The sequence below is a fragment of the Lissotriton vulgaris genome (genome assembly GCF_964263255.1).
Source record: "Lissotriton vulgaris chromosome 8 unlocalized genomic scaffold, aLisVul1.2 SUPER_8_unloc_1, whole genome shotgun sequence".
Taxonomy (NCBI): domain Eukaryota; kingdom Metazoa; phylum Chordata; class Amphibia; order Caudata; family Salamandridae; genus Lissotriton; species Lissotriton vulgaris.
The window spans coordinates 4,729,615-4,755,457 of NW_028240615.1; the positions used below are offsets into that span (position 1 = coordinate 4,729,615).

General features: G+C 46.2%; 1 protein-coding gene across 3 annotated transcripts in view; it reads right to left on the reverse strand.

Annotated features, from left to right (window-relative positions):
• FARP1 (FERM, ARH/RhoGEF and pleckstrin domain protein 1) overlaps window positions 1-25,843 on the reverse strand; it is a 576,707-nt gene that overhangs the window by 303,541 nt on the left and 247,323 nt on the right. For all 3 annotated transcript variants that reach the window (XM_086947879.1, XM_086947877.1, XM_086947878.1), the window contains exon 3: window positions 11,254-11,358. In XM_086947879.1, the coding sequence (XP_086804005.1) occupies window positions 11,254-11,358 (105 nt within the window). The remainder of the gene's footprint in view (window positions 1-11,253; window positions 11,359-25,843) is intronic.

The following is a 25,843-nucleotide window of genomic DNA, read 5'->3' on the forward strand; positions in this document are numbered from 1 at the left end:
CTACAGGACGAATTCCTAAAATTCACGAGCACCACTTCGAACAGCAATCTGGTCTTTTTAGATCTGAACATCTTTCCCAAAAAGGGCAGATTAATGACCACTACGCATTTCAAAAGTACTTCCAAAAACTGCTTGTTGATGTACAAAAGCTTTCATCCCAAACATCTACGGGACAATTTACCGTATGGCCAGTTCCTCCGTCTCCGCAGGAACTGCACAGAAATCGGAAACTTTAAAACTCAGGCAAAAGACCTGCGGAAGAAACTGGAAGCCCGTGAGTACCCTACGAAAATCATCGATCAGGCATATAAGAGGGCTAGAAACAACTGTCGGGAGTCTCTGCTCGAGGATAAGGTACCAAAGGAAGAAGAGAAAATACCCATCTGTGTTACCACATATAACACCAATTCAAACCAAGTGACAAAGATCATCACAAAAAATTGGAAGATTCTGAATAGCGGTGGGCTCCAGATACCAAAACCGATCTTCTGACATAAAAAAGCTCAAAGTATAAGAGATCTCTTGGTACATACAAGACCTAAAATAGACAACACCAATTTGAAAAGAAATCCAAACTTTGTACATGGTGACTATCCTTATGGTGGGTGCAAAGTCTGTTGCTTGACCAAGAAGAGCACAAAATTAACGTTCAACAATGGTACCACCTAGGAACAACGAAGCTTCAGTAATTGCAATAGTTTCAATGTCATATCTAATCACCTGCCCATGCAACCTGGAATATGTGGGCATGACGAGCAGGGCGATAAAGATCAGGATAGGGGAACACAAAAGTACAATAAAATGCAAGAAATCAAGCACAAAACTGACGAACCACTTCCTGGAAAGTAATCATAAACCGGAAGACATTTCCTGGACCGTAAGTGAACAGGTCGACAATGAGAATCACCTCCTAGAGAAAGAACAGAGGTGGGTCTTCCGTATCAAATCTAATAGGAGCGGCCTGAATGACGAGATACCTTGGAGTCAGCTATAAGACATGTACCCTTTGTGCTACTAACTGTAAAATACCGGGAAGTGATACCAACTATTGTTATCGCCTCCACCTTGGCCTAGCATAGAATCGCACTCTAACTCCTACCACCCCAATGAATGTTTGACAATGACTGTGTGCCCCTAATAAATGCACGGATGCATATGTATCACTACTACTACATCAACCACGCATTTTGGGACATCATACGACATCCCTCTGTAAATAATACCTTTCTCACTGGAGCATAGGAAGAGTAAACAGACTTCCCGTTTTGTGAGACATTCGTCCCAATGACGGCGGCCATCTTGAGGTTGTGCTCTAGTGGTTACCGGCACCATCTCACCGAGATGAAAATGCAGATCGAACAGGTATAAAGGATGCCGAACACAGCACACCAGAGATCCTCGGAGCAGCACGGGGGTAGGAATAAGGCATCGTTCTTATGCGGTCAACGTAAGTAATAGACTCGGACCATCAGATTTAAAAACTTGGTACATGGAACATCAACCTTTTACGGACAAAATCCGTAATTGACAATAGGGTGCGGTTTTGTTTTTCAGTTTACCGCTTTAAATACCCTTCGACTGCAAGCTCATGAGGCTTGTAACAATTGTTGGAATAGTATGTATAACATCTTTGCTATGGCCTTACCGATTTCTTTTCAGATTGTTTTTAACCTTCGGGCTCCCAACCTCCCTCCCAGTTCGGGCTGTTTGTTTGTTTGTATTGAGTCACTGGTTTGTGTTTAAAAAATGATGACGCTAACCTATAACAAGTAGCGTTATCTAAGACACGTTTGAGTCAAATCCTGCTCGTCCATCGGTCCACTAAGCGCAGTACGCTTCACCAGCGAAACACCACTCACAATGAGGGTGGCGATTCTGAATGTTTGTGCTATACTAAACCAATGTGAAACGAAATATTTATGTTTTGTTTTCCTTTCTTTTTCTTCTTTACAGAGACCGCAATAGGTCAATATTTTTGACAATATTGGTAAATTTACCATGCTTCACTAGGGCCAGCTCATGCCCTGAAGCTCAAATAGGCAGCCTATTTTTGCTGCTTGTTTGTAGGACTTTAGGCTTACTTTTCTAGAACTGAGCATTGTGTAGTAGGGACCATTATATGGTCCTGATGAGTAAGCAGTAGGGGACTGCTTATGAAACTGCTTATCAAACATGTCGACCAGGTAGTAAGCTACTGCTCTACCTCAAAACCCCCTTCTTAACGTTCCCAGCTAGCGAAGCGAATAAAATATATTTTTTCTACTAGCCAGGGAATTTTTTCCCTTTTTATTCTCTCTTTCTCACTCACTCACATATTTGGTCCCTACACTTCACTGACACCTCCTGCGCTGACACATAGCCTTCTGTCCCAATAACTGAGTACTCCCGCGTAGCTCGTAGGTCGCAGCACGCCCCGCCCCGCTAGAGGGACGGGAAGCATGACACTAAAGGACTTTTTAGTGTGAGGGGTATTCAAAAACGCACATAGTGCTCTTGTCTTTTCAGATCTAATAGAGAGCCTAGTATCCCACTAGACACAGCAAATATAAAATAAAAATAAATCACTACCCCCATTGATGGAATCTCTTTGTTTATCCAAGTTTGCCAGGAGGGTGATTCTATCAGTACCTCTACACTTCCTCTATTGTTTTGGTGTCAGTGCGTGCGCCAGATGTCGCCGGGGTCATCTCCTTCTGTGCCCGGGTCGTGGCGTAGCTATCAATGGTTTCCTGCCTCGCCGATCTCGCCACTGGGTCTCTCTTCCCCGCCTCGGCTCTCCACCCCGATCATCAGTATCCCCTGGGGAAGAGAAGGGAGCTTGTCCGGTTCACATGCAGCCCGGCGGGCCTCCTCTGGTGGGGAAGTGGGTCCAAGCCGGTCCTCGTGTATATTCCGCAGGTGGACAGCGAGGCAGACGCACAGGCCTAATCCAACGGCCGGAAGTGAACTCCCCCCTCCGGAGTCCGCAGCAATGGGGGGAGCCCCCCAATCTCAGTATGGTGCACCCCTTGGCCGCCTCAGAAGCTCGTGGGGACAGCAGGGGCCTACAGTCCCTCTCAGGCGTGTCTCAGGCAGCGGGCCTCCTCTGGAGTGGCCCGGGGCAGCCGGAGTCGGGGCTCCAGGTCCGCTAGCGCCACAGCAGGCTAGACCTAGAGTAGGTGCAGGCCACGGCCCTTACTTGTAGGGACTCCTCTCCCGCTCATCTCCTGCCCAGCAATCAAAGTCAGGCTGCAACACCCCAGGCCTACATCCTCAGCAGCCGTGCACAGGGGCCAGAGCCGGGTCCTCGTCTATGCTGATGGGGGGGGGGGGGCGTTGATCACTCACCAGTCCAAGCGGGCGTCCCCCGGTCCAGCTGACCCTCGATGTAGTTGTCTCCCTGTGGAGGGGGGGGGGTCGCCGTTCGCGATGGCACCCTTTCCGATCTGTAGCACGCCGCAGCGAGGCGGTTTTCAGCAGTGCCGGCAATGTTTGAGCGCTGGGCTAGGGAGGCCCACTCTCCATTCCCCCGGGCGTCCCCGCCTTCCCGTCCCCCCAGGGCCGCAGATCCAGGCTCTTCCAACAGGGATCGTTCCCTCGCCGTCTCCGCACAGCCCGGAGCGGGGCCCGGACCAGGCGCCAGGTCACAGTCGGAGGCTCACCTCAGTTCCGGGCCACCGTCAACCCCGTCGCCCCAGGCAGCGATCCACACGGAGAGGGGGGGGGGGGGAAACCCTACGGTATCGGGAAGGCTTTTCTCGCGATCCGCACCTGACTGGAGACCCTCACGGCTGCCGGGGTGGAGCTATTCTCGGGCCGCAGGGACTCCTCCGTCCGCCATCTTTGGGGGAGGGATTCCGCATGGGCGAACTTTCCGCGGCCGATTTCAGGCCGTATTCGGCAGGATTACTCGGTATCTTCACCTACACGGGTGCAGCATCTGCTCCGGATGTCAAAAGTTTGGTTTTTTGGAAGATTTGGATGTGTTGTAAGGCGGATTTAGTGCAGGTCTCTGGGAACCACACAGAAGCACGTCCTACCATGTAGTTGGCCACGCCCCTAAGGCTTTTCATTCTTGAACTACTTATCAAAACCGTGCATTGCTACGATGTGCCAATACAACGCAAGTGGATCCATATAAACAGGCTTTGCATAGCTGCATTTAATATCTAGAACTTCTTTTGGGGGCGGTCTTTGACGTTTTTAAGGCAAAGGATGAAGCATTCATTTTGTTTGACCGGTCTTTAAATGCAGGCAGGGTGGTGTTTGTTATGTCTCAGTTTAGAGGTCATGGACTCACGGATCTTTCTTAGGAGAATGTGGAATATTAGTGGTTTGAAGCATTCAGCTGTTAGATCTTTCCTTTGGTGGTCCAGTTGTATTATCAAAGCAGGTGCCCTATTGTGAAGACTAAAACATGCACTGAATATGGCAGTGACATGCCTACAAGGCAGAGACTTGTTTATGCGGTGGGCATGCTGACGTCAGTTAAACGAGGCTACTGCCTGTTACAGTGAGGTTTATGATGTGTGGAAGTATTTGCCTTTTAGTGCGTGATTTGCATTCTGTGCAAATATCATGAAGAATAGACCACGTGTGTTAAGGCTCAAGTGGCCTAGTTGGGGAGTGTTGAAAAACCATGTTGCTTATAGGAGGCTAAGGGAATTATTTCTGAAATCATGTGGTTTGAGGTGGTTTATAGAAAAAAAAAGGTTTGGATTTGCATGTGGTTAGTTTCTACTATCATTCTGTGAATTTTGGGATTTTTTTTATGAGGTTATATTTTATGGCTGACTTAAATACTAATGCTGGTCCATCGCCGCTATTTGTGGTTTAATTGATTTGTCTTCCCGGTGGTGCTGGATGAGGGAAGAGTCAAGTCAAGTCAAGTCAAGTCATAACATTTATATAGCGCACTACATACCCAGAGGGTTTCAAGGCGCTTAGGGAGGGGAGGGGGATTATTTGTCAAATATCCACGTTTTAAGCTGCTTTCTGAACGCTAGGTGATTCTGGGTGAGGCGAAGGTAAGCGGGGAGTGAGTTCCATGTTTTGGCAGCCAGGTATGAGAAGGATCTGCCTCCCATGGTGGTCTTGTTGATGCGAGGTACAGTGGCGTAGGCTTGGTTGGAAGAGCGAAGTTGGCGGGAGGGGGTGTAGAAGGACAGTCGAGAGTTGAGGCAATCTGGTCCGATGTCGTAGAGTGATTTGTGTGCGTGGGTAAGCAGTCGGAAAGTGATTCTCTTATTGACGGGTAGCCAGTGGAGGTCTTTAAGGTGACCAGAGATGTGTTCGTTGCGTGGGATGTCTAATATGAGCCTGGCTGAGGCGTTTTGGATTCGTTGTAGTTTCTTCTGGAGTTTAGCGGTGGTACCTGCGTAGAGGGTGTTTCCGTAGTCCAGTCGGCTCGTGACTAGAGCGTGGGTGACTGTTTTCCTTGTTTCGGAGGGGATCCAGCGAAATGTTTTTCTGAGCATGCGAAGAATGTTAAAGCAGGAGGAGGATACGGCGCTGACTTGTCTGTTCATTGAGAGTGAAGAGTCCAGGATGACGCCAAGGTTCCGTGCGTGGTCTGTCGGGGTGGGTGCATTTCCGAGGGCTTCCGGCCACCAGGAGTCGTCCCATGCAGAGGGGGATTTACCTAAGATGAGGACTTCTGTTTTGTCTGAATTCAGTTTCAGACGGCTTTGTTTCATCCATTCGGCGACTTCTTTCATTCCTTCGTGTAGGTTAGTTTTTGCGGTGCTGGGGTCCTTGGTGAGAGATAGGATCAGTTGAGTGTCATCCGCGTAAGAGATGATGTTGAGGTTGTGTTGGCGGGCGATGGCCGCGAGGGGGCTCATGTATACGTTGAAGAGGGTGGGACTGAGTGAGGATCCTTGTGGTACGCCGCAGATGATTTCAGAGGCTTCGGACTTGAATGGTGGGAGGCGGACTCTCTGGGTTCTTCCGGTGAGGAACGAGGTGATCCATTCCAGTGCCTTTTCTTGGATTCCGATGTTTCTGAGGCGTTGTAAAAGGGTGTTGTGGCAGACTGTGTCGAAGGCTGCAGAGAGGTCGAGGAGGATGAGGGCGACTGTGTCTCCATTGTCCAGTAGAGTTCGAATGTCGTCTGTTGCTGCGATGAGGGCGGTCTCAGTGCTGTGTTTGGCTCGGAAGCCAGATTGTGAGGGGTCGAGTGATTTGCTGGCTTCGAGGAAGGCGGCAAGCTGGTTGTTGACAGCTTTCTCGATGACTTTGGCCGGGAATGGAAGAAGCGAGATGGGGCGGTAGTTTTTGAGTTCGGTGGGGTCTGCTGTTGGTTTTTTCAGAAGGGCGGTGAGTTCAGCGTGTTTCCAGTCTTCTGGGAAGGTGGCGGAGTTGAAGGAGCAGTTGATGACGTCTCGGAGGTGTGGAGCTATGACGGAGTCTGCTTTGTTGAAGATGTGGTGAGGGCATGGGTCTGTGGGGGATCCAGAGTGGATGGAATTCATCAGGCGGATGGTGTCCTCAGTGGAGATTGGGTTCCAGGCGTTAAGGGTGTTAACGGGGGGAAGGTGGTCAGCTGATGGTAGGGTGGGTTGGCTACCGGGTTGGTTGTCAAAGCTGTTGTGGATGTCTGCAATCTTGTTGTGGAAAAAAGAGGCTAGGGAATCACAGAGGGTTTGAGAGGGGGTGATGTCGTTGGAGTTGGCCGAGGGGTTGGAAAATTCCTTGACGATGTTGAAAAGTTCCTTGCTGTTGTGGGCGTTGTTGTCAAGTCGATCCTTGAATGCTGTTTTCTTGGCTTTTCGGATCAGTTGGTGGTGAGTACGGATGGCGCTTTTGAAGGCGTTCTTGTTGCTGGCGGATGGGTCTTTTTTCCAGGCCTTCTCAAGGGAGCGGCACAGTTTCTTGGACTTCTTGAGGTCATCGTTGAACCATGAGGCCTTCTTGATGCCAAGTTTGTGTTGACGTTTTTTCAGTGGTGCTAAGGTGTCGGCGGTTTTGGATAACCAAAGGGTGAGGTTGGAGGCGGCTTCGTTGGCGTTAGAAGAGAGGGCTGGGGAGGTTTGAAGGAGCGATGTGGAGATCTGCTCCGTGGTGATTTTGTTCCAGTTTCTTTGTAGAGTTGGTTGGAGGTGGATGATGGGTTTCGGCTTGTTGTAGGTGAAGTGAACGCAGCTGTGGTCAGTCCAGAGGAGATCTGTAGTGTGGTTGAAGGAGACATGGTTGCTGGAGGTGAAGATGGGGTCGAGAGTGTGACCTGCGATGTGGGTGGGGGAAGTGACCAGTTGTTTAAGTCCGAGGTTGGCGAGATTGTCCAAGAGGGTGGCGGTGTTGCGGTCGTTGATCTTTTCAAGGTGGAAGTTGAGGTCTCCCAGAAGGATGTAGTCTTTGGAGGGGAGCGCGTGTGGAGTGATGAAGTCCGTGATGTCTTCACTGAATTTTGCGCGGGGTCCTGGTGGTCTGTAGAGGAGGGTGCCTCTGAGTGTGGTCTTGGGGTCGATGTGGATCTGGAAGTGAAGGTGTTCGGAGTTAGCGAGGTTGGCGTCAGAGCTGGTTGAGATGCGGATTGATTTCTTATGGACGATAGCGATTCCTCCTCCTGTATGGTCGGTGCGGTCCTTGCGTGTGATCTTATAGTCATCAGGGATAGCGATGGCGATGTCAGGGGCGGAGGAAGCGTTCATCCATGTTTCCGTTAGGAAGGCGACGTCTGGAGAGATGGTGTCTAGTAGGTTCCAAAGGTCAATGGCGTGCCTGTGGACCGAGCGGGTGTTGAGAAGGATGCATTGTAGGTGGTTGGGGTCGGGAGTCTGTGGTGTGGTCGTAGCGGAGATGTTGTCGGTGCCGCTAAATTTGCAGGAGAAGCAGGAGAACGGTCCATGGGTGCGTCCAGGAGCGGCTTGGACGCAGTTGGGGGCGCGACCGGGGTTAAGGGATAGGAGGGTGGCGGCATCGTAGGTAACGCGGGGGGGCAGGGCAGCGTGAGGGACAGGGGGTCTGGCGCTGGGCGCGGTCCAGGCGCGGACGGGCGTAGACGGGCTTACCTTTGGCGCACCTTCGGCGTGTCCGTAGCGCGTGGACGCTGCGCGTGGGACCATCCGGCTTAAAAGGTCGTTGGAGGGGGCGAAGCGTGGGAGGGTCAGCTGGGAGGCGGGGTCAGAGAGGCTGGTCAGGGGAGAGGACAAACACAAAATGGAGGGCAAAGTGAAACTAAAAGCAGCAGTGAGGGCACAGTACAATGATAGTCAGCAGGCAGCTAAGGCTCACAATTCCACCACAATACCTCTGCCAAAGCGTCACTCAAAGACTAACATTCAAACACAGTGCAGCAATGAGGTGCACGTAATTGACACAAAGCGCCAATCTAAATTCATTTACCAGGGTTCAAAGCACCAATCAGCTACGAAGCGCTAGAGTGGAGGAAAAGATACACGCTGTCACTTACAGGCTATGTGGCACAGAGCGGAAAGCGGAAATAACAATAAAATTGCAGCAGTCACTATTCAGATGTTGGCAATTAAGTATTTAAGTTGCTGCGCGCGTGGGAGCTTCAGAACGCGATAGCGCTTGTTGAAGGCAACAATACCAGGCGCAGACAGGCGAGCTCGGGTGCACGGGGCTTCAGCTGTGGTGCAGGTGATGTCAGGAAAGATTCAGGCAGGAGATCGAGGGGAGCGCACAACCAACCAGATTCTGAGGACTAGGAGTAGGTCATATGAGGGAAGGGATGTCTATGATGCCAGCAGTAGATATTTCACAAACCGGAGTGGATATAAAGTTCATTAATAGGGAGTTGAAGATTATGGTAAAAGCGTGGGTTGGTGTGTACATGGCAGATTTTTTAGAGTCCATGTCGATAATGATGGTGCGGAAGAGTGACAGAAAGTAATTATTGGCTGAATATTTAGAGTTAGGTAACAGGGATGTGTTATTCACGTTTGGGACCAGAAAGACTATTTTGTAGCATGCTAGAACTTATAGTTACTATGTGCTACTTATTCTAGCCTTACTTAGTGGCAATAAATATCGAATTCAATTTTAAAATCACACATGAAGTCAAAGATTTTCTCCGTAAGCAACTACATGCTATCAATTCTTACCATATTATAATTAAGAAATGGCACATCATGCGTTTCAGGTGACCTGTCTGGCCAAGGGTGCCCTAAGGTCAAAGGATCGATATGCTTGCAGTCCCTCCCATTATCATTATTAGTAGTGTTGTGTCTTGGACCTTTCTCCATAGGTGTGTAATATTGATACTGATTACTATGGCATGCTTACTTTACGCTCTACATTGTCAAAATGGCGGCCATGCATGAGAATGTTGATAATTTCACCTAACCCGACGAAAGCAGTGCATACAGCTGATAAACTAAGACTGATAAACAAATGTGTTTCATGTTAAAAACGTAAAGCGGTAATAAAACATTTTTAGGATGGCGAGTGCATCAAGCAAGTAACAAAAGTACATTCCACACATTAAAATTTAAACTAGGACAATACTACGTTTTTTGTTTGTTTCACAATTCTTTATTGGAAGATCAAAACAGTGTTTGGGGAAGGGGGGATGGGGATCATAAGATATCATGTGTGAAACAGTAATACTGTACGAAAACACAGTGCAAGATGAAGTAGAGCACTAGGTACATAGCATATGTGTGTTCCCACGAGGCAGGGACCCTTGAAGGACAAGGAAGGGCAATATCGAGGAGGTCACGCGGGTCCGCATCTGTAGCAAACATGAGAGGCAAAGAAGTAGAGAGAAGTGGAAAAGGTGGAAGTGGGAGAAGAAAATGGGGGAAGTAGGCACGCACCCACAGTGATTATGACCAGATCAGATCTCAAGGGCAGTGTCAGTGTGATATAATATCTGGTAACCCTTTTGGGGACAGGGGCGCTCTCAACTAAAGGCTAATACTAAGTTTATTTCTGGTTTCGGCTGGCATTCTGGTGCAGTCTGCCCATATCCTTTAACACCCTAGGTCAGTGGTTCTTAACGTAGGATTCGCCTACTCAGAGGTTCAAAGATAAATAATATATACACACAAACAAATAAAAATGCAAAATTTGAAATTTTAAAACACTCACTCAATAAATTTGATGGAATTTGCAATTATGGGCTAAAAATTAAGTTGGTATCTTTCTGACTGAGTGGGGATGCACGAAAGTCAAAAGTATAGGAACTTCAACCGTGGTCGTTATAACCCATCAGCTGTCCCTGTCCTGGACATCACTCTAACTTAAGAACTATAATTATTCGATTCTGAAGTTGAATTTTATGCAAAAGTATGAATTTACTGCATTTGCACATAATGCAGCATCTGCTGCGCGATTAGCAGATTTCAACAAAAACATTGCTCATTCCCAAATGATCAATTTGACTTAATAAAAGTACTATGTGGTGCTGCGCAGTGACTGAACTTCTGCACAGTTTAACTGGTGATGTGTCAGCTGCTAACTGCAGAATGTCAATGTTTAAATGGCACTAATTAGGTGACACTTTTGCTCAAATACTAATAATGAATTAAAATGACAAAACAGCAAAATAATACTGTCTCAGAATGCGCTGCATTCTGCTGCTTAATTTGCCTTTGCTTGCAACATAATAATGGCAACCTTAGCACATAATTAGGTCCTCTAGGGCTGCATAATGTCCGTGCCCTTATTTATATACAATGAAGAGTCACCCCTATGATGCCACTGGTGTCAAAGAGTGCATGATGTCCCTTTTGCTTGCGATTACGTTTTGGAAAATAGTTATCCATGTAAATGTTGCACTTTTTTTTATCTCTTACATACCCTAAATTAAGGAACCCCATGTAAACAACTTTCCATGCCTTTGCCTGCATTAGTGTACCTGCAACCCGCTTCGGCCATGTTTTCTTGCTCAGGCTAACACTGCCCCAGGAAGAGCCTACGACATTGAGGCTCCTTGCGTTCCGGCTATCGAGGCACGAAATAAAGAAGATTGCTCAGAGAAAAACTGCTTACATTTCTGTTACTCGAGCAAGGAACCTTCTTTGTTAGAACTGTATCACGTGGCGACCACTACTAGAACCTGTGTAAGTTAGGATATCAATTAAAGTTTGTCTTCATAGATGCTTGGGAGGAGCGGGAGGGTTAGTTGTCTCACTGCGATCCTCAAACTATTAATTCTTTCTTTTAGCAATAAACCTTACAGACACTGGACCCGGTATGTAAAGAGATTTTTTACAAGACCTACACAAAAAATGCAAAACAGATAAACGGGGTTATTGAAGCCAGAACCGATGATGCGCGTATATTTGAAATAGTCTATTCACTTACCATGATCTTTCTGTGATCCAGGAATTCAAGCCCAAAATAATCTCCTTCAACCAAGTTCAGATGGTCACAAACAGCATCCAGAAGAACCTTGCCCGGCGCTCGGTGCTGTAGGAGGCAAAGAAAGCAGGTTACTCTACAAAGTGCCACTGATGCAAATGCACCACACTAGAACTGTTATCAATTTTTCACCTGAAAGAAGATTTATATTAAGTGTATATCATTCTGAAATAGCAAGGAAAGGCAGGTCTCGATAAACTATATAAAATTTGGTACGAAAGTATGGTATTGTTATGAATTACAATAACTGAAACACAAGTCTACTTTCAAACTGTTCTCTTGTTTTCCTCCGTTAATAAAAGAGACTCACAAGCCCAAAAAAATACTCTACCCTTCTTATACCCCAACACGTTCCCCTTCCGGGGATCTTTCTTCACTTTTTGGAGTGATGGAGAGGGTCGTTACGTTTATCAGATGATGATGTTTCACTAATGAGAGCTGTTATCATGCCAAGCCTGGTATTCATTCTGCCATACTGGCATGATCCCTTAGAAACTGACCAAGCTACATCCACCTTGTTAAATGAGCAAACACTAGAGTGAGGAAGGAGGCTGAGGAGGAACAAGTGCAGTGATTGTAAGGACCTCAGGTACACAAGGGTGACTGCCAGCAGTGATCCACTACCAACTTTTGGCCTCAAACATTTAAAGTACTATGGAAGGCTTAACTTGGGAAATATAGAAGTTCCGGTGCCCAAACATTTTCTTAGGAACCTGCTGCTGACTGCCGGGGTTGCCACATATAAAGGCGGCTTAGTATTGACTTACCTCATGCGTCTTTCTTTCTCTACCCCACACTTCCTATTTACTGCTAGTCCTCAACCTTATGTTTCATACAGACTCCAGATGCACACAAAATAATGAGGCAAAATGTGTCTGCAATTGAAACTGCAAAGATGTCACAGTCAGGAGGTTAAACAATGTATTAAATCTATAAAATCACTGGCAAGTGGAGATCTGAGAAATGGTGCCCGTGCAGAGTAATTTTAGTCATTAAGTTGACAGTTAACTGGTAACAGTCCTTTGGCCACAGTAGAAGAGTTGCACGCCACAATATGTGAACATGGAGATTAGTATTTCCATGTGAGCAGCCGGTCTCTATCGGCGCTTTTCACCATCAAATGGGCTGGCTTTTGGATCGGGGCTATGTGTGAGTCTTTGAGGATGCTGGCTCTAAACACAAATTACAATAATACCCAGAGGAACCCACATTGGAAATTCACACAAGAAAATCCATACTTCATAATCCATACACAGGACGTAATTTCAAGAAGCAAACCATTAAAGTTTAATAAAATTAAGAATCAATAGAGAAGGCAAACAATTATAGTTAGTCAATTCATTCAAACTAAGCCCTAATCTAATCAATATCCAAAACTGGTTATGAGGCAGGTAAGAATCCATGAACATTTGCTATATGGACTGCTCAGTAAAGCAGAAGAGGACCTGAACATTATTTTAAGTACAGAGCGATAAACAGACTAGCATGGAGTCTGCTTCCTAGCATTGCGGTTAGTGCAAGAACTTTCGAACTAATTCTAAGTGCTAAATAATAAAAGCTTTGCCATGAAGTCTGCCTTATAGGAAAGCAAGGGCAAATCTTGACTCGTCTCCCTAATGGCGAATTTATATACACTTTTATGTTAAGAGATGGTACAGTCACTGTGGTAAGACAATGAAAGTTACAACTCACAACCTAATAGTAAAATAAAAAACACATTACATGGTACGTAATTCTTGCTCTAAACCAAAGGAATACGCTGTAATATGCTTTGCGCAGAAAACAATTCTACATTCAAAATATAAGCAACCCCTCCGATCGGCATAAGAAAGTGGCCTTCAATTTGCATACAATTGTGAATCCATCCTCTCCAGAAACATCAGGAACACAAAACATTACATTTTGTAAATGTTACGGAGCAAACAAGACCGCTGACCGAACTGAATTGCGTACAAATAATAAGCAATGAAGGACACTCGAGCTCTGCAGAGCAAGATGGGACCACAAGCTGATGTCAGACTCTAACATTACATGCATCTGGAATGTGCAACTTCTTACCGCCCGCGTAGACGGTGCAACCAAACTCCAGACCGCCAGTGGATTAAAGCGTACCCTTTCGTCCTGCATGTTTAACACCCGGATACGCAGTAAGGTCAAATTTGGGCAAACACTCGCCTGCAAGGACGCTGGGCTAACTTACCACTCTGCCTTCAAGTGCTACAATTATAGAAAATTGCTGCTCTACAAGGGCTGCCATGGTGTGTACCTACCGATAAAATGGTAAGTGGCTGTCCAAAATGGTGCAATATATCACTGAGGCAACATTCTTTAAAGGATGAAGCCCAACAATCTTAGTCGTCTAGACTGCGCATGATTTTCCCCATTACCCCCGGGGGACAGACCTCCCTTCAGTCAGCTGTCCCTCAAAGCCTTATAAGCTGCCCATCGCAGAAATAAATGTATTTAACTCAAATGACACTGTATGTAGATGTTGCATTTAGCTGGCCTTTGTGTCTAATTGTCTGCATTTTCCAAGTTGGTGAGCATTGTCAATTAAATCATTCTGTGTCCCTCTGTCTATGCAAAATTGCAGTCCTACCTCTAGGTTGGTGGGCTGTCTCTGGCTTTTTTTTCTCAAAATCTAGTCACCCTACCTTGTGTCAGATTCCTAAAGCACCATCCATTTGAAGAAAGTCTGAGCATTTTCAAAGCTTACACTAGCAATGTGATGTTCAACTCAACCAGCAGGTTTGTGACTTTAAAACATACTAAATCATCGCAAACGCTGCTAAAAAGAACTGCCCTCCTTGAATCTGGGATGAGCTGCAGTATTTCAAACTAAAACCCTCAGGTATCCTACTGTGTAAGTAATTCACTTCCGCATTTACTGGATTGTTGGGAGTGCTATGGCATGGAGGGACAAAAGCAGCAACAGAGCCTCAAGGCCTTCATTCAAACAGAAACATGTTACAAACATGCTAATAATAAAGTTATGGGAGGGATTAATGCTGTCTCCCCTCAAACCGACCTGTATCTGTGTTTGAGACATTTTAAGTTATTTGTTGAGAATGTCTAGGTCAGTCACAATGGGGCTTTTTTAAAATAAGGGCATGACCCTCACAAACTCACTAATGCTGCCACACTACGCTTTCACCGGAGACCGCGAGTCCGATCTTTTAATTTTATTTAGGGGCTTCATCTAGTGTCCCCGTAACTACCCCCTGTTTTCTCGAAATAAGCAGCAGAGGGAAATATTTTATTTATGCTGGCAAAACGCCTACATTTTGCATGTAGGAAAATTCACATTATGCAATTTCACGTACATTTTTTAAAGCAAACGCACAACTCGCACACAAAAAAAGACTGAGATAACAGACTTTTACTGCTCAAAGCAGTCTCTTGCTGGTACCACACAAAACGTTATTTAAAAAAAAAATTACACAAGGCGAACACTCGCGTAAAAAAAAAGTTACACAAAATACGATGAAATCCTATTCGGAGTGTCATTTCGCAGTATTTTCATGGAATTTCGAAATTTCACATACCCCTTGACGTAAGTAAGTTGACCATATTTAACCTTTTTTCAAAGCGTTCGCATAGAGCACAATCTATTTAACACTATTTTAAAATGGTGCCAATTCAACACATTTTTAGTTTCCTATTTCCTTGCGAATTCATCAAAAAGAGGCCCCCAAATCTGAACAAGCTTGGGTTAGCTTCCTAGCAAGTACTTTACTGGCTGGCACAGCTTGTATTTCTAAATCAAGGTCAGGAAAAGAAATGGGAATATTAGCAACAATAGCCATTTTTCATCTTTTAAGGTAAAATTACAGCAGCAAACAGAAGAATACATTACTCAAACGTACTTCAGAATTGTCTAAACTATTCCTAAAGGATTATCAAATAAAAATGGAGAAGAACTGCTGTGCTAAATAAAGAATACGGAGAATTTGACACAAAATCTTATTCAAGTACCAGCTCATGGCCCTTTCAGAATCTGAAAACAAACAAATGCCTGGTATTTTTCTCTGAGAAAGGTTGCAACCCTGGCTCAGCCTACATAAATATATCGTTTTTTTAACGCTTTTGGCAATATGTATACAGCCATTTCACATGCTGTCTCCTATACATTTTAAAAAGCGACCACCCCCTCCAAACAATCAACTAATCTTCTCTCAAAGGCAAAGCGAGGGAGGAAGGAAAGCTGAATTTCAACAAACTTAACAGGGGAAGCGTCCCTGATGCTTCCCATGGCCATCTCGCGGGCACTGAACTCTGGGTCTTCGGCTCCGCAGTGACTACTGCCCTTTTCCCAGTATTGGCTCAGCAGTAGCATATCTGTAACATGGGCATGCTACAACAAACTTGCTAGTGCAGTGAGGAATTCCAACTATGGCGGATGGTGAACTTTCAAAGAGGAAAGGAGAAATAGCCAATGGTGGCCCGCCACAGAAGGGTATGGGTGGGCCTGGGTGAGGAGGTAGGAAAAAAACAAAAATGTCACCAACCTGGCTGTCGCCTCTCCTCCGTCCTCTTCTGTTGACGCAGGGATGCACACAGGCGCCCAGACTACCCTAAGTCCATCACGATACTGCTGTCACCAGCAAGACAGCAGTGTCATGAATGGTCTGAGCGCCCTGGTACAGCGCTCAGGCAGGGAGTGGGAGCCTCTGCATGTTCTCAAATGCTAACTGGGCATGTCTGTTTGGCCGGCCAAACCATCATGTGCACTTTAGTGCACCAGCCACTTTTCCACCTGCTGGCTGTGACGATGGCCAAGCCCTGCCCTGCCCGGTAAACAAAACTGCCTCAGTACGGAAAAATAAAATTATAACATTGTGTTATTATCATTATATTTTACCTTTTTGCACTGCCTTAGCGAAGGAGCCATTGCTGGTAATGGCCACCCCAAATGTCAGCAAGCTAGCAAAGGAAGAAAGCCGGACTTCTCCCCGGTGAATTCGAGGTAGTTCAGACTTGCTGCCCCCCCCCCCCCCCCTTTACAACCGCCAAACACAAACAAAAAAACTGGACATAAAATCTTGGCATTTTACTGCATAATTTTTTCAGCTAAACGGACATAAGCGGCATGAGTTTTACAAGACATATTTAATCTTTGGGCTGTACCATAGCAAAACGCAATATAGCCATAACGTGGGAGAGGGGAGTTGTGCCCCGACATAAGGACTGGGCGGAGGACATGGACTGGTGCATGCAGGCTGAAAGGGTGGTATATGAGGGCAGGGGATGCCCAGGCAAATGGACTAAAATATGGGGTCCCTTGAACGAAAGCAGAGGGTTTTTGTGCACCCCCTTTGATGATGATTCCCCATTCAATGTTGATAGAGACTCTTTAATGATTTATTGTCACTATGTGCCTGTACCATCATCTGTATTATTTCTTTTCAGTTTATTGATCACATGTACAACATGTCTAGTTTATGTGATATGCTCATTTTGACAACTGCTCTTCCTTTTTGTGTTGATGTTCTTATTGTATTATTGTTTCTTTAATAAAAAGATTTCTACAAAAAAAAATATTCTCTGAAAGGGCAACAACTAGGAGAAATAAGACGAAGTAAAATACAAGACATATTTAAAAAGTCTGAGCTTCTGCTTGGTTGTTGGGGTGGGGGTAAGTTTAAAACATGATTGCATAACAATGCATTTTTCAACGGAGCTGACCAAAATTGGTTAAATTACAGTTTTAAAGGCAGCTCAAATAATCAAGGCATGTCATTTGACATAGTCCAATATCTTTTTCTCGCTGTAGATCGGATCTTCATTCGCTTCTACTTGTCACAGCCTTTCAGTTTCACATCCAGCCCATTCGACGCAGATTCTCAATCCAAAAATAAAATGTTACACAGACCTTAATCTCAAGGCCAGACAGCAGAAATATCCCTAAGGTTCGAAAGATCTCACTGGTTCATGCACAGGAAGAAACAGTGTTGTTCAATGCAAGTTCAGGAAGACGCATGCCTGACTTTCACAATATCAATTAAGGCAATGATTTTCAGTTGGATGTACAGTTACCACCTGGGTGTCCTGAATTTCTGGCATGGATTTGCCCCTCTTCGGCCTATGTTGGACAGAAATGAACTAGAGCTTAGATTGAAGACATCCTGCAAGTGTAGGGATCAGATATCCCCACAAGTTACACTAATCCCAGAGGCTCGGACAGCAGTAGTGATAACGCACTACACATAGACGATTAAACATTGTAATGCAATAACAGTAAAGTGATCACCCAATCTACACATTTAATGAGTTCTGCATTAATTATTACTTTCTATCAGCTTTAAACATGATATGGAAATGCAATTATTGTTTCACTAACCTCAGTTTGCTGGTTTCTTAAAATAAACAGGTTTTGGCAACAAATTCAAGGTTTTATTTTCATGAAACTAATTTTTACCTCAAAACGGACTTTTATTTTAAAAATAATTCCTCCCAGAAAACATCACCATTTAGGGTAAATAGACTCTTCTCTTGTTTGAAACTATTTTACCGTCTATAAATAACCCTTTGTAACCAAACAGCTTTCATTTTTAGCAAAAAACACAAGTTTGATCTGCAAATAGCAGCTTGTCACTGTCATACATATCAGTCAGAAATGCATAAAAGAGTGCAACAGATCAGAACGCTTTTTCGGGCTAGCCGAATGCTAAACTATAGGAGAAACTACATAGAAATGACATTTTAAGAAAGCTACTCGGACATTACATTATAATGGAGGAAAGTAGAAATTATTTTTTAATAGAACAGGGCTCCGAGGGTGAGATGACCAAGAAATAACGCGAACAAATCATCAGTAGTACCACAAAGCCTGCTGATAGCAGCTTTCAGCCACCACAGTGATAGAATTCACTTTTTCGATGCCTCAACCACCTGCTTTGACATATGTAAGTTAGCATCATATGGCTAACTAATGGAGTACGTATACATGCTCATGTTCAATTATTTTCGTTTGCTATCTCATTATCCATATATATGTGTGACGATATTAGTTCCTTAGCTTAGCTTGTGTGCCACCATTTTGTGTTTCCCTCTGTGCCTGCGAGCCTCACTCGCTCATCTACCCCTCCCGTAGGAATAGAGAATTTCACCAAAACAGCAGTTTTAGTTTCTCATCTTACTGTGGCCGAAACTAACAAGTCTCTTTATCAGTAATGTTCTCATGCCTCCGAGACGCTGTAGCCTGGCTCCATGGCCTTGAGTAAAGATAGCGATGTATCCTCTGCAGGTGCAGATGCCTGCTGCATGATGGCATTGTTCACTGGTCTGGGTTTCAGTAATTTTCCAGAAGGGGCGTACCCTAATGAACTGTGTTGCATTATAATGTATTGCTGTGATGCAGAGAGTCAGTCCTCTCGTTCACACTACTAGGAGTGAGGTCAGACAGGGCCCTCTCATATGAGTGTATTTTGGCCTAATAAAGACTGTTGTTTATTCTTCTCCACTGTCCGGCTGACTTTCTACAGAGTACCTATAGGTGAGTGCGGTAAGTCACTCGGGTGGATTTGAGCCACGCTTATCAGATGGCGCCCGAACAGGGACCCCGCGATAAGGATCTTTCTCACCCGTAAGTGGGTAGCAGAAGACCGGGGACCCGCTGGTCGGCACGGTGGGCCCGGGTACCCATTTGATGCCGAGCTTGGTTCTCGCAGCGCTGCCCCACCCTGCTGATCGGGAGAGGTCCCGGTTCGGATCTTACGCCGGGGTCCAGAAGGCGGAACTCGAAGCTGACCGTGTTGGTCCTGGCAGCCGGAGGTGGAGAACGGTAGAGGTCGGTGCCGCCTACGGAAGGTGAGCGGTCCACCTGTGATTGTTTCGAGAACGGGAGTGTTCTGGGAGACTAGGGTGTCTCCAGTGGTTTGAGGAGCAGGTGTGCTTCTGGGGCTAGTGTGCTCCGGGGAACTCAGAGTGCGAGAAGGCGCTCTGACAGACTTGACGAGGTTGGGGGAATACCTTGATATATTGTTTGTGGTGATCCGACCGGGTGGTACTGTGGTGAAGGCGTGGCTCATTGCGGGTGGGCTCCGGTACTTACCCTGAACACCTTCAGTGGTGGTTCAGTGGAGGTGAGTCCTGGGTCTCCCGTAGTAAAGTGCGCAGTGATCCATAGTGCCGCACAGGGAGCGGATTTTGTTCCCCATCCTCAGAACAATTAGCGTATTGTTCGGTCTGCGGTAGGGTCCAGGTTCCCCAGGACTTGGTCGACGGGCCTTGTCCCATTTGGTAACACGTGTTTGGAGGTATTGTATATGTGTGTGTGATTTCTTGGTGTGTAGTCATATGTGTGTATGAATGAGCTCGAGCTAGTGATTCAAGGTAACGAAGCTGGTGGAGAAGTGTTTCTTTCACCTCAAGGTAAAGTTGCCGTGTTTTAGTAAGTTACGATGTTTTGGATGCTGTTGTCGACCCTCAGATACTAGGCTGGCGGAGAGCCAACCTGCACCCCCTGAGGGCACTCCAAGCTTCGATATGTATATCAAGCATGGATTGCCCCCGATTTTGTTTGGTACTTTATGGCACCGGTACACCGCTGACAATGTGGATTTACAATGGCCCTTGACAGGTTCTTTTGAAGAAGCAAAATTGGATTACTTGCAGGATAAATTGTTTGCTAGGCGTAGTCGTCAAAGCATGTTTGATTCTTTAAGAGTGTGGTAGAAAGAAGCCAGGAAATGTAAGTTGAGGGAAGAGAAAGAGGCTTTTAAAAAGTCCGCGCAGACTATGGCACAGAAAGCGAGAGAGCATACTAAGAATGAGAATGAGCAGCGTTTGGAGCGTGCAGATAGGCTTTGCAGGTTGAAAGAAAATAAGAGCTATGTAGTGCGAGAGGATGACCCTGATGAGATGGAAGATGTTTTGAACGCCCGACCCCCTCCTCCTTATGCCCCGCAGTCCTTGTACCCCTCCTTGCCAGCTCCGGACTCCAGTAGTGGGGTTCCGGGTCCATCGGCAAGCGCTCCTCAACATGGCGCAGCGATTTCTGCTTCCCCGCCCCCGACACCCCTCGTTTCTTTACTCCAGACCACTTCGCCTACACCCTCCCAATTCTCTTTAGCACTCCCTACTGTTTCAGCTAGTACTACCCCCAGTCAGGAGATGTTAACACCGAGTCGAGGCGCAGGTAGTGGACTGCTCTCACAGGTACGGAAGCTGCTTACGCGTTCTACCGTAGGTTTAGATGAGAAGAGTATAGTGGCTAATCAGGCATGCCAGTGGGCAAGGAATAATATTTATTCGTTTGAAGATATTTGGTCCACGATGAAAGATTTTGAGCCCTTGATGCAACAGCACGCTTTGTGGTATATGTCAAATGTATTGATACCGCTGTGGGAGCAGGGGTATGGAGGTGTGGCTCCGGTGACTTTGCGAGACATACAGAGCGGAGCTTTCAGAACGAATACTGGGGTGAAGGAGGTGATGCGTAGTTTACGTGCTTTATTACAGTATAGAAATGAATTGCCCTCTGCAGGTACGCCCCATTTTCCAGGTATACATCCCATGCGTGAGGTACACCCCATCTTCCATCCCGAGATCCCCGAGATGTTAGATCCAGTTACGAAGGCTGTCACTAGAAATAGGGTAGATGCACATTTCCAGGAGCAATGGGTGTATACACCATGGAAAAGAAGTGAGGTATAGCCGCGTCTTCCACTGTAATGACTTTGGCTGATGTTGAATTGTTTTTTGGGCTCTTGGTTCCGGTTGATGTGTGGCGGCAAGTGAAGGGAACAGATCATTCGGAAGAGTTGGGAGGTACGTGGCAGGAGTTGCAGGATTGGGATAAAGAACGTAAGCCAGGAGAGAAGCCAAAAGCTGAAATTTTGGCCTTACCGGGGCGCATAATAAAATACATGCACTCTCTCATTCCCCCAAAGAAGGTAGACTGGGATAAGTTGACGGCTTGTAAGCAGAAAAAGGATGAGGCAGTCTCGGACTTCTTCACAAGGTTTGAAGAGACGTTTATGGATTTCAGTGGGCAGGATGTATCACAGGATGGGGGTTTGCGACTTTTTGTTAATAGGGTTGTAATGAACTTATTGCCTGAAATATCAGCAAGATTGCAAGCGTCAGAGAGTACATGGACAACGTCCTCACCCTCTGGTATCCTCAGTATGGCACAGTATTATGAACACAGAGAAAATGAAAGTAAGGACAAGCAGGAAAAGAAGGCTAAGGATTTGAAGACTAGGGTTTTGTTACAGCAAGTGGCAAGGGGTCGAGGAAGAGGTGCAGCACCAGGACGTGGTGGTGGCGGCTATGGGAGAGGTGAAAGTAGGGAAAGACTCGGACCGAATCAGTGTGCAAAGTGCAAGCAGGAGGGGCATTGGTGGAGGGATTGCCCGCTGATTCAGTCGAATGCTGGTTCAGGGCGAGGAAGAGGAAGAGGTGGTGGTGATTTTGGGAGGCAGAACGCACGGTCGGATGGAAATGGGAGACCGGGAGGTAATTACTTTGATAATGGTGCAGAAAGGCAACAGTTGCAGAGAGGCAGTGGTCAGTACTACCATGATGATTACTCCGTGGACGGTTTGACAGGGTTCTCCCATAACTAGGACAGCGTAGGACAGAGCGAGGGACCAGTGCCTGTGGAAGTTGATCAGAGGGGAACCCTATGTCGAGGCAGACTTATTGGGGTCTCAGCAAAAATTTCTAGTGGATACGGGTGCAACAAAAAGTTCAGTAGCTCATTCTCGGGTCCCCGGGGCGGCTCTGTCTGGCAAGAATAATATCTCTGTGGGTTTTTCAGGTACTCCGTGAATAGCCCCATTTCTAAGCCCCTTACGTTGACGATTGGTCCTTTCACTGTTGATTCACCGTTCTTATTGACATCGAATTGTGGAGAAAATTTGCTGGGCTTAGATTTACTGAAGAGGTTGCACGCCACCATCTATTGTTCCCCGGATGGCGTGTACATTACGTTAGGCCCGACTGTCGCTCGCCCACTACAATGTTTTTCTAAAGATGATCCATTACCACCTGAATTCCAAGGGATACCCGACAGTTTGTGGGCTGTCAATGATACAGATGTAGGTAAAATGGATATTGCCCTGGTAACGATAAGGGTAAAAGTGGGAGCGAAATTGCCCAGGGTTCCACAGTACAGGATTCCTAGGGAGGGAGAGAAGGCCCTGTTACAAATAATACAGGATTTGATTCGGTCCGGTGTAGTGGAGGAAACTGACTCGAACATATGTAATAGCCCTATACTGCCTATTCTTAAAAGACGATCACCAGAAGCTACAGATAATACTCCTGATGTATATAGGTTCGTGATTGATTTGCGCCACGTGAATAGAGTAGTGGAGCCACAATACCCGGTGGTCTCGGACATTACTACGATATTGACAATGATCCCCCCCTTCTGCTAAATACTTCTCTGTTCTGGATTTAAAAAATGCTTTCTTCAGTATTCCAGTACATGAAGACAGCCGTTATCTATTCGGATTCTCATTAGCTGGCCGAAGCTTCAGGTTTAAGAGAATTCCCCAGGGGTACACTGAAAGTCCGAGCATCTATAGTCAAGCACTAAAGGCGCAATTGGATGAACTGGAACTTCCACCTGGCAACGTCATGTTGCAGTACGTGGATGATATCCTGATAGCATCGGACGACGAACAGGGTTGTCGAGATGCTACCATTAAATTACTGCACCATTTGGCCAAAAGGGGGCATAAAGTGTCCCTTCCAAAGTTTCAATACTGTCGAACGGAGGTCACCTACCTCGGTCACCTCCTTTCGAAAGTGGGGAGGAGACTGACGCCAGAGCGCATAAAAGCTATTACTAACATGAAGGTACCCAACACGCAGCGAGAGGTGCGAGCATTTCTGGGCATAACATCGTATTGTCGCCAGTGGATACCTAACTATGCACTACTAACAAAACCCCTTTTGTATCTGACTACCAAAGAAGTGCGCGAACCCTTACCTTGGACCCCTGCATGTCAGGAAGCGTTTTGAGTCACTAAAATCCGCTTTATGTTCTGCGACCGTCCTTGGAACACCTGATTACCAGAAGCCTTTTGTTCTTTACGTACATGAGGCGGAAGGTTGCGCATTGTCTGTTCTAACTCAATGTTTCGGGGGGAAACAGAGACCTTGCGCTTATTTCTCTGCAATGCTTGACAATGTAGCAAGAGCGCTGCCGAGCTGTCTGAGAGCCACGGCGGCCGCTGCGGTTTCTATAAGACAATCGGCAGGGCTCGTATTGGGATCAGATCTCACAGTAATGGTACCGCATGCTGTGGACATTTTGCTAAACAGAACACGGACGCAGCATTTAACTAGTGCCCGTCTTACTGGTTATGAGATGACCCTCTTTGCACCCCATGTGACGATAAAAAGGTGTGCTACACTGAATCCCGCCATCTGATAAGCGTGGCTCAAATCTACCCGAGTGACTTACCGCACTCACCTATAGGTACTCTGTAGAAAGTCAGCCGGACTGTGGAGAAGAATAAACAACAGTCTTTATTAGGCCAAAATACACTCATATGAGAGGGCCCTGTCCGACCTCACTCCTAGGAGTGCGAACGAGAGGACTGACTCTCTGCATCACAGCAATACATTATAATGCAACACAGTTCATTAGGGTACGCCCCTTCTGGAAAATTACTGAAACCCAGACCAGTGAACAATGCCATCATGCAGCAGGCATCTGCACCTGCAGAGGATACATCGCTATCTTTACTCAAGGCCATGGAGCCAGGCTACAGCGTCTCGGAGGCATGAGAACATTACTGATAAAGAGACTTGTTAGTTTCGGCCACAGTAAGATGAGAAACGAAAACTGCTGTCTTGGTGAAATTCTCTATTCCTACGGGAGGGGTAGATGAGCGAGTGAGGCTCGCAGGCACAGAGGGAAACAAAATGGTGGCACACAAGCTAAGCTAAGGAACTAATATCGTCACACATATATATGGATAATGAGATAGCAAACGAAAATAATTGAACATGAGCATGTATACGTACTCCATTAGTTAGCCATATGATGCTAACTTACATATGTCAAAGCAGGTGGTTGAGGCATCGAAAAAGTGATGTTACCTATCCCCACAGATACAAAGGATGATAACATACATGACTGTTTGTACAGGACAGAAGAGGAGACAAAGGGGAGGGTGGATCTGACAGACAGGCCCCTAGACGAACCGGACGGGGAGTTGTATGTAGATGGGTCTTGTTTCAAATTGCCAGATGATACATCGACAGCAGCGTATGCAATAACGACATTACAGACGGTAGTGGAGACTTCTAGGATACCTTACAATTCAGCCCAAGCTGCTGAGATTATAGCCCTACTGAGAGCATGTGAATTGAGTGAAGGACTGGATGTGAACATCTATACTGATAGCCAATACGCCTTTGGCGTGGCTCATAATTACGGGCGACTGTGGGCAGAACGGGGATTCTTGACTTCACATGGACAACGCATACAGCATGGTCCACTGATATTACGACTGCTAACGGCACTGACGTTACCTAAGCGACTGGCTGTGATAAAGTGTAGCGCACACAAGACGATAGTGAATGATGTGGGACGAGGCAATGCCTTCGCAGACGAAACAGCAAAAGAGACTGCTCGGACAAAATTACCACGGATGTTTGTGGCAGGACCTGCTAGATGGGTCCCGGACGTTAACATGTTTGCAGATACTGTGCAGAGTGTAAAGAATATACAAGAAAAAGCGACTGCAGATGAATTGAGGGCATGGAAGGATGGTGAGGGACGATTAGATGCAGATGAATGTTGGACAGATGTGACCGATAAAAGACGATGGTTACTGCCAAATGCGTATGTTCTTCCAGTGGTGACGATGGCGCATGGGCCTGCGCATATTAGTGCAAAAGGCATATGTAAATTGTTGGATCCAGTGTGGAGCAATAAAAATATCTCCAAAGTAGCGACGCACTTGGTCCGACAGTGCATGGTGTGTTTGAGACACAATCCTGGAAAGGGTACCCCTGTCCCGGTGGGAAATTTTGCACCTCCCTCTTTTCCTTTTGAGGTGATTCAGATGGATTACATTGAGATGGAGAGGGTCAATAACCTTAAATACGTCCTTGTGGTTGTGTGTGCTTTCAGCAGATGGGTGGAGGCTTTTCCAACGAAAGACTGCTCGGCTATTTCTACTGCAAAAGTGTTAATAAAGGAGTATTTTTCTCGCTTTGGATTACCTAGGGTGATCTGGAGTGATAACGGTACGTCCTTCAATGCGGAACTAGTAAAACAAATATGTAAAGGTTTACAGATCACCCAGAAATTCCACTCAGCTCAACATCCTCAGGCCGCAGGTCTAGTGGAGCGGTTTAACGGCACGCTCAAGCTGAAAATGGCTAAAATACAGGAGAGTACAGGTCTCCGTTGGCCAGATGCCCTTCCTTTAGCTTTGCTTTCCACAAGAGTAACAGTGAATTCCAAAACGGGCATCTCCCCCCATGAAGTGATATTTGGCCGTCCGGCCAATGTCTGGGGAGTGCCCAGGCCTAAGTGCTTTTCCGAGATACAATACCCTTT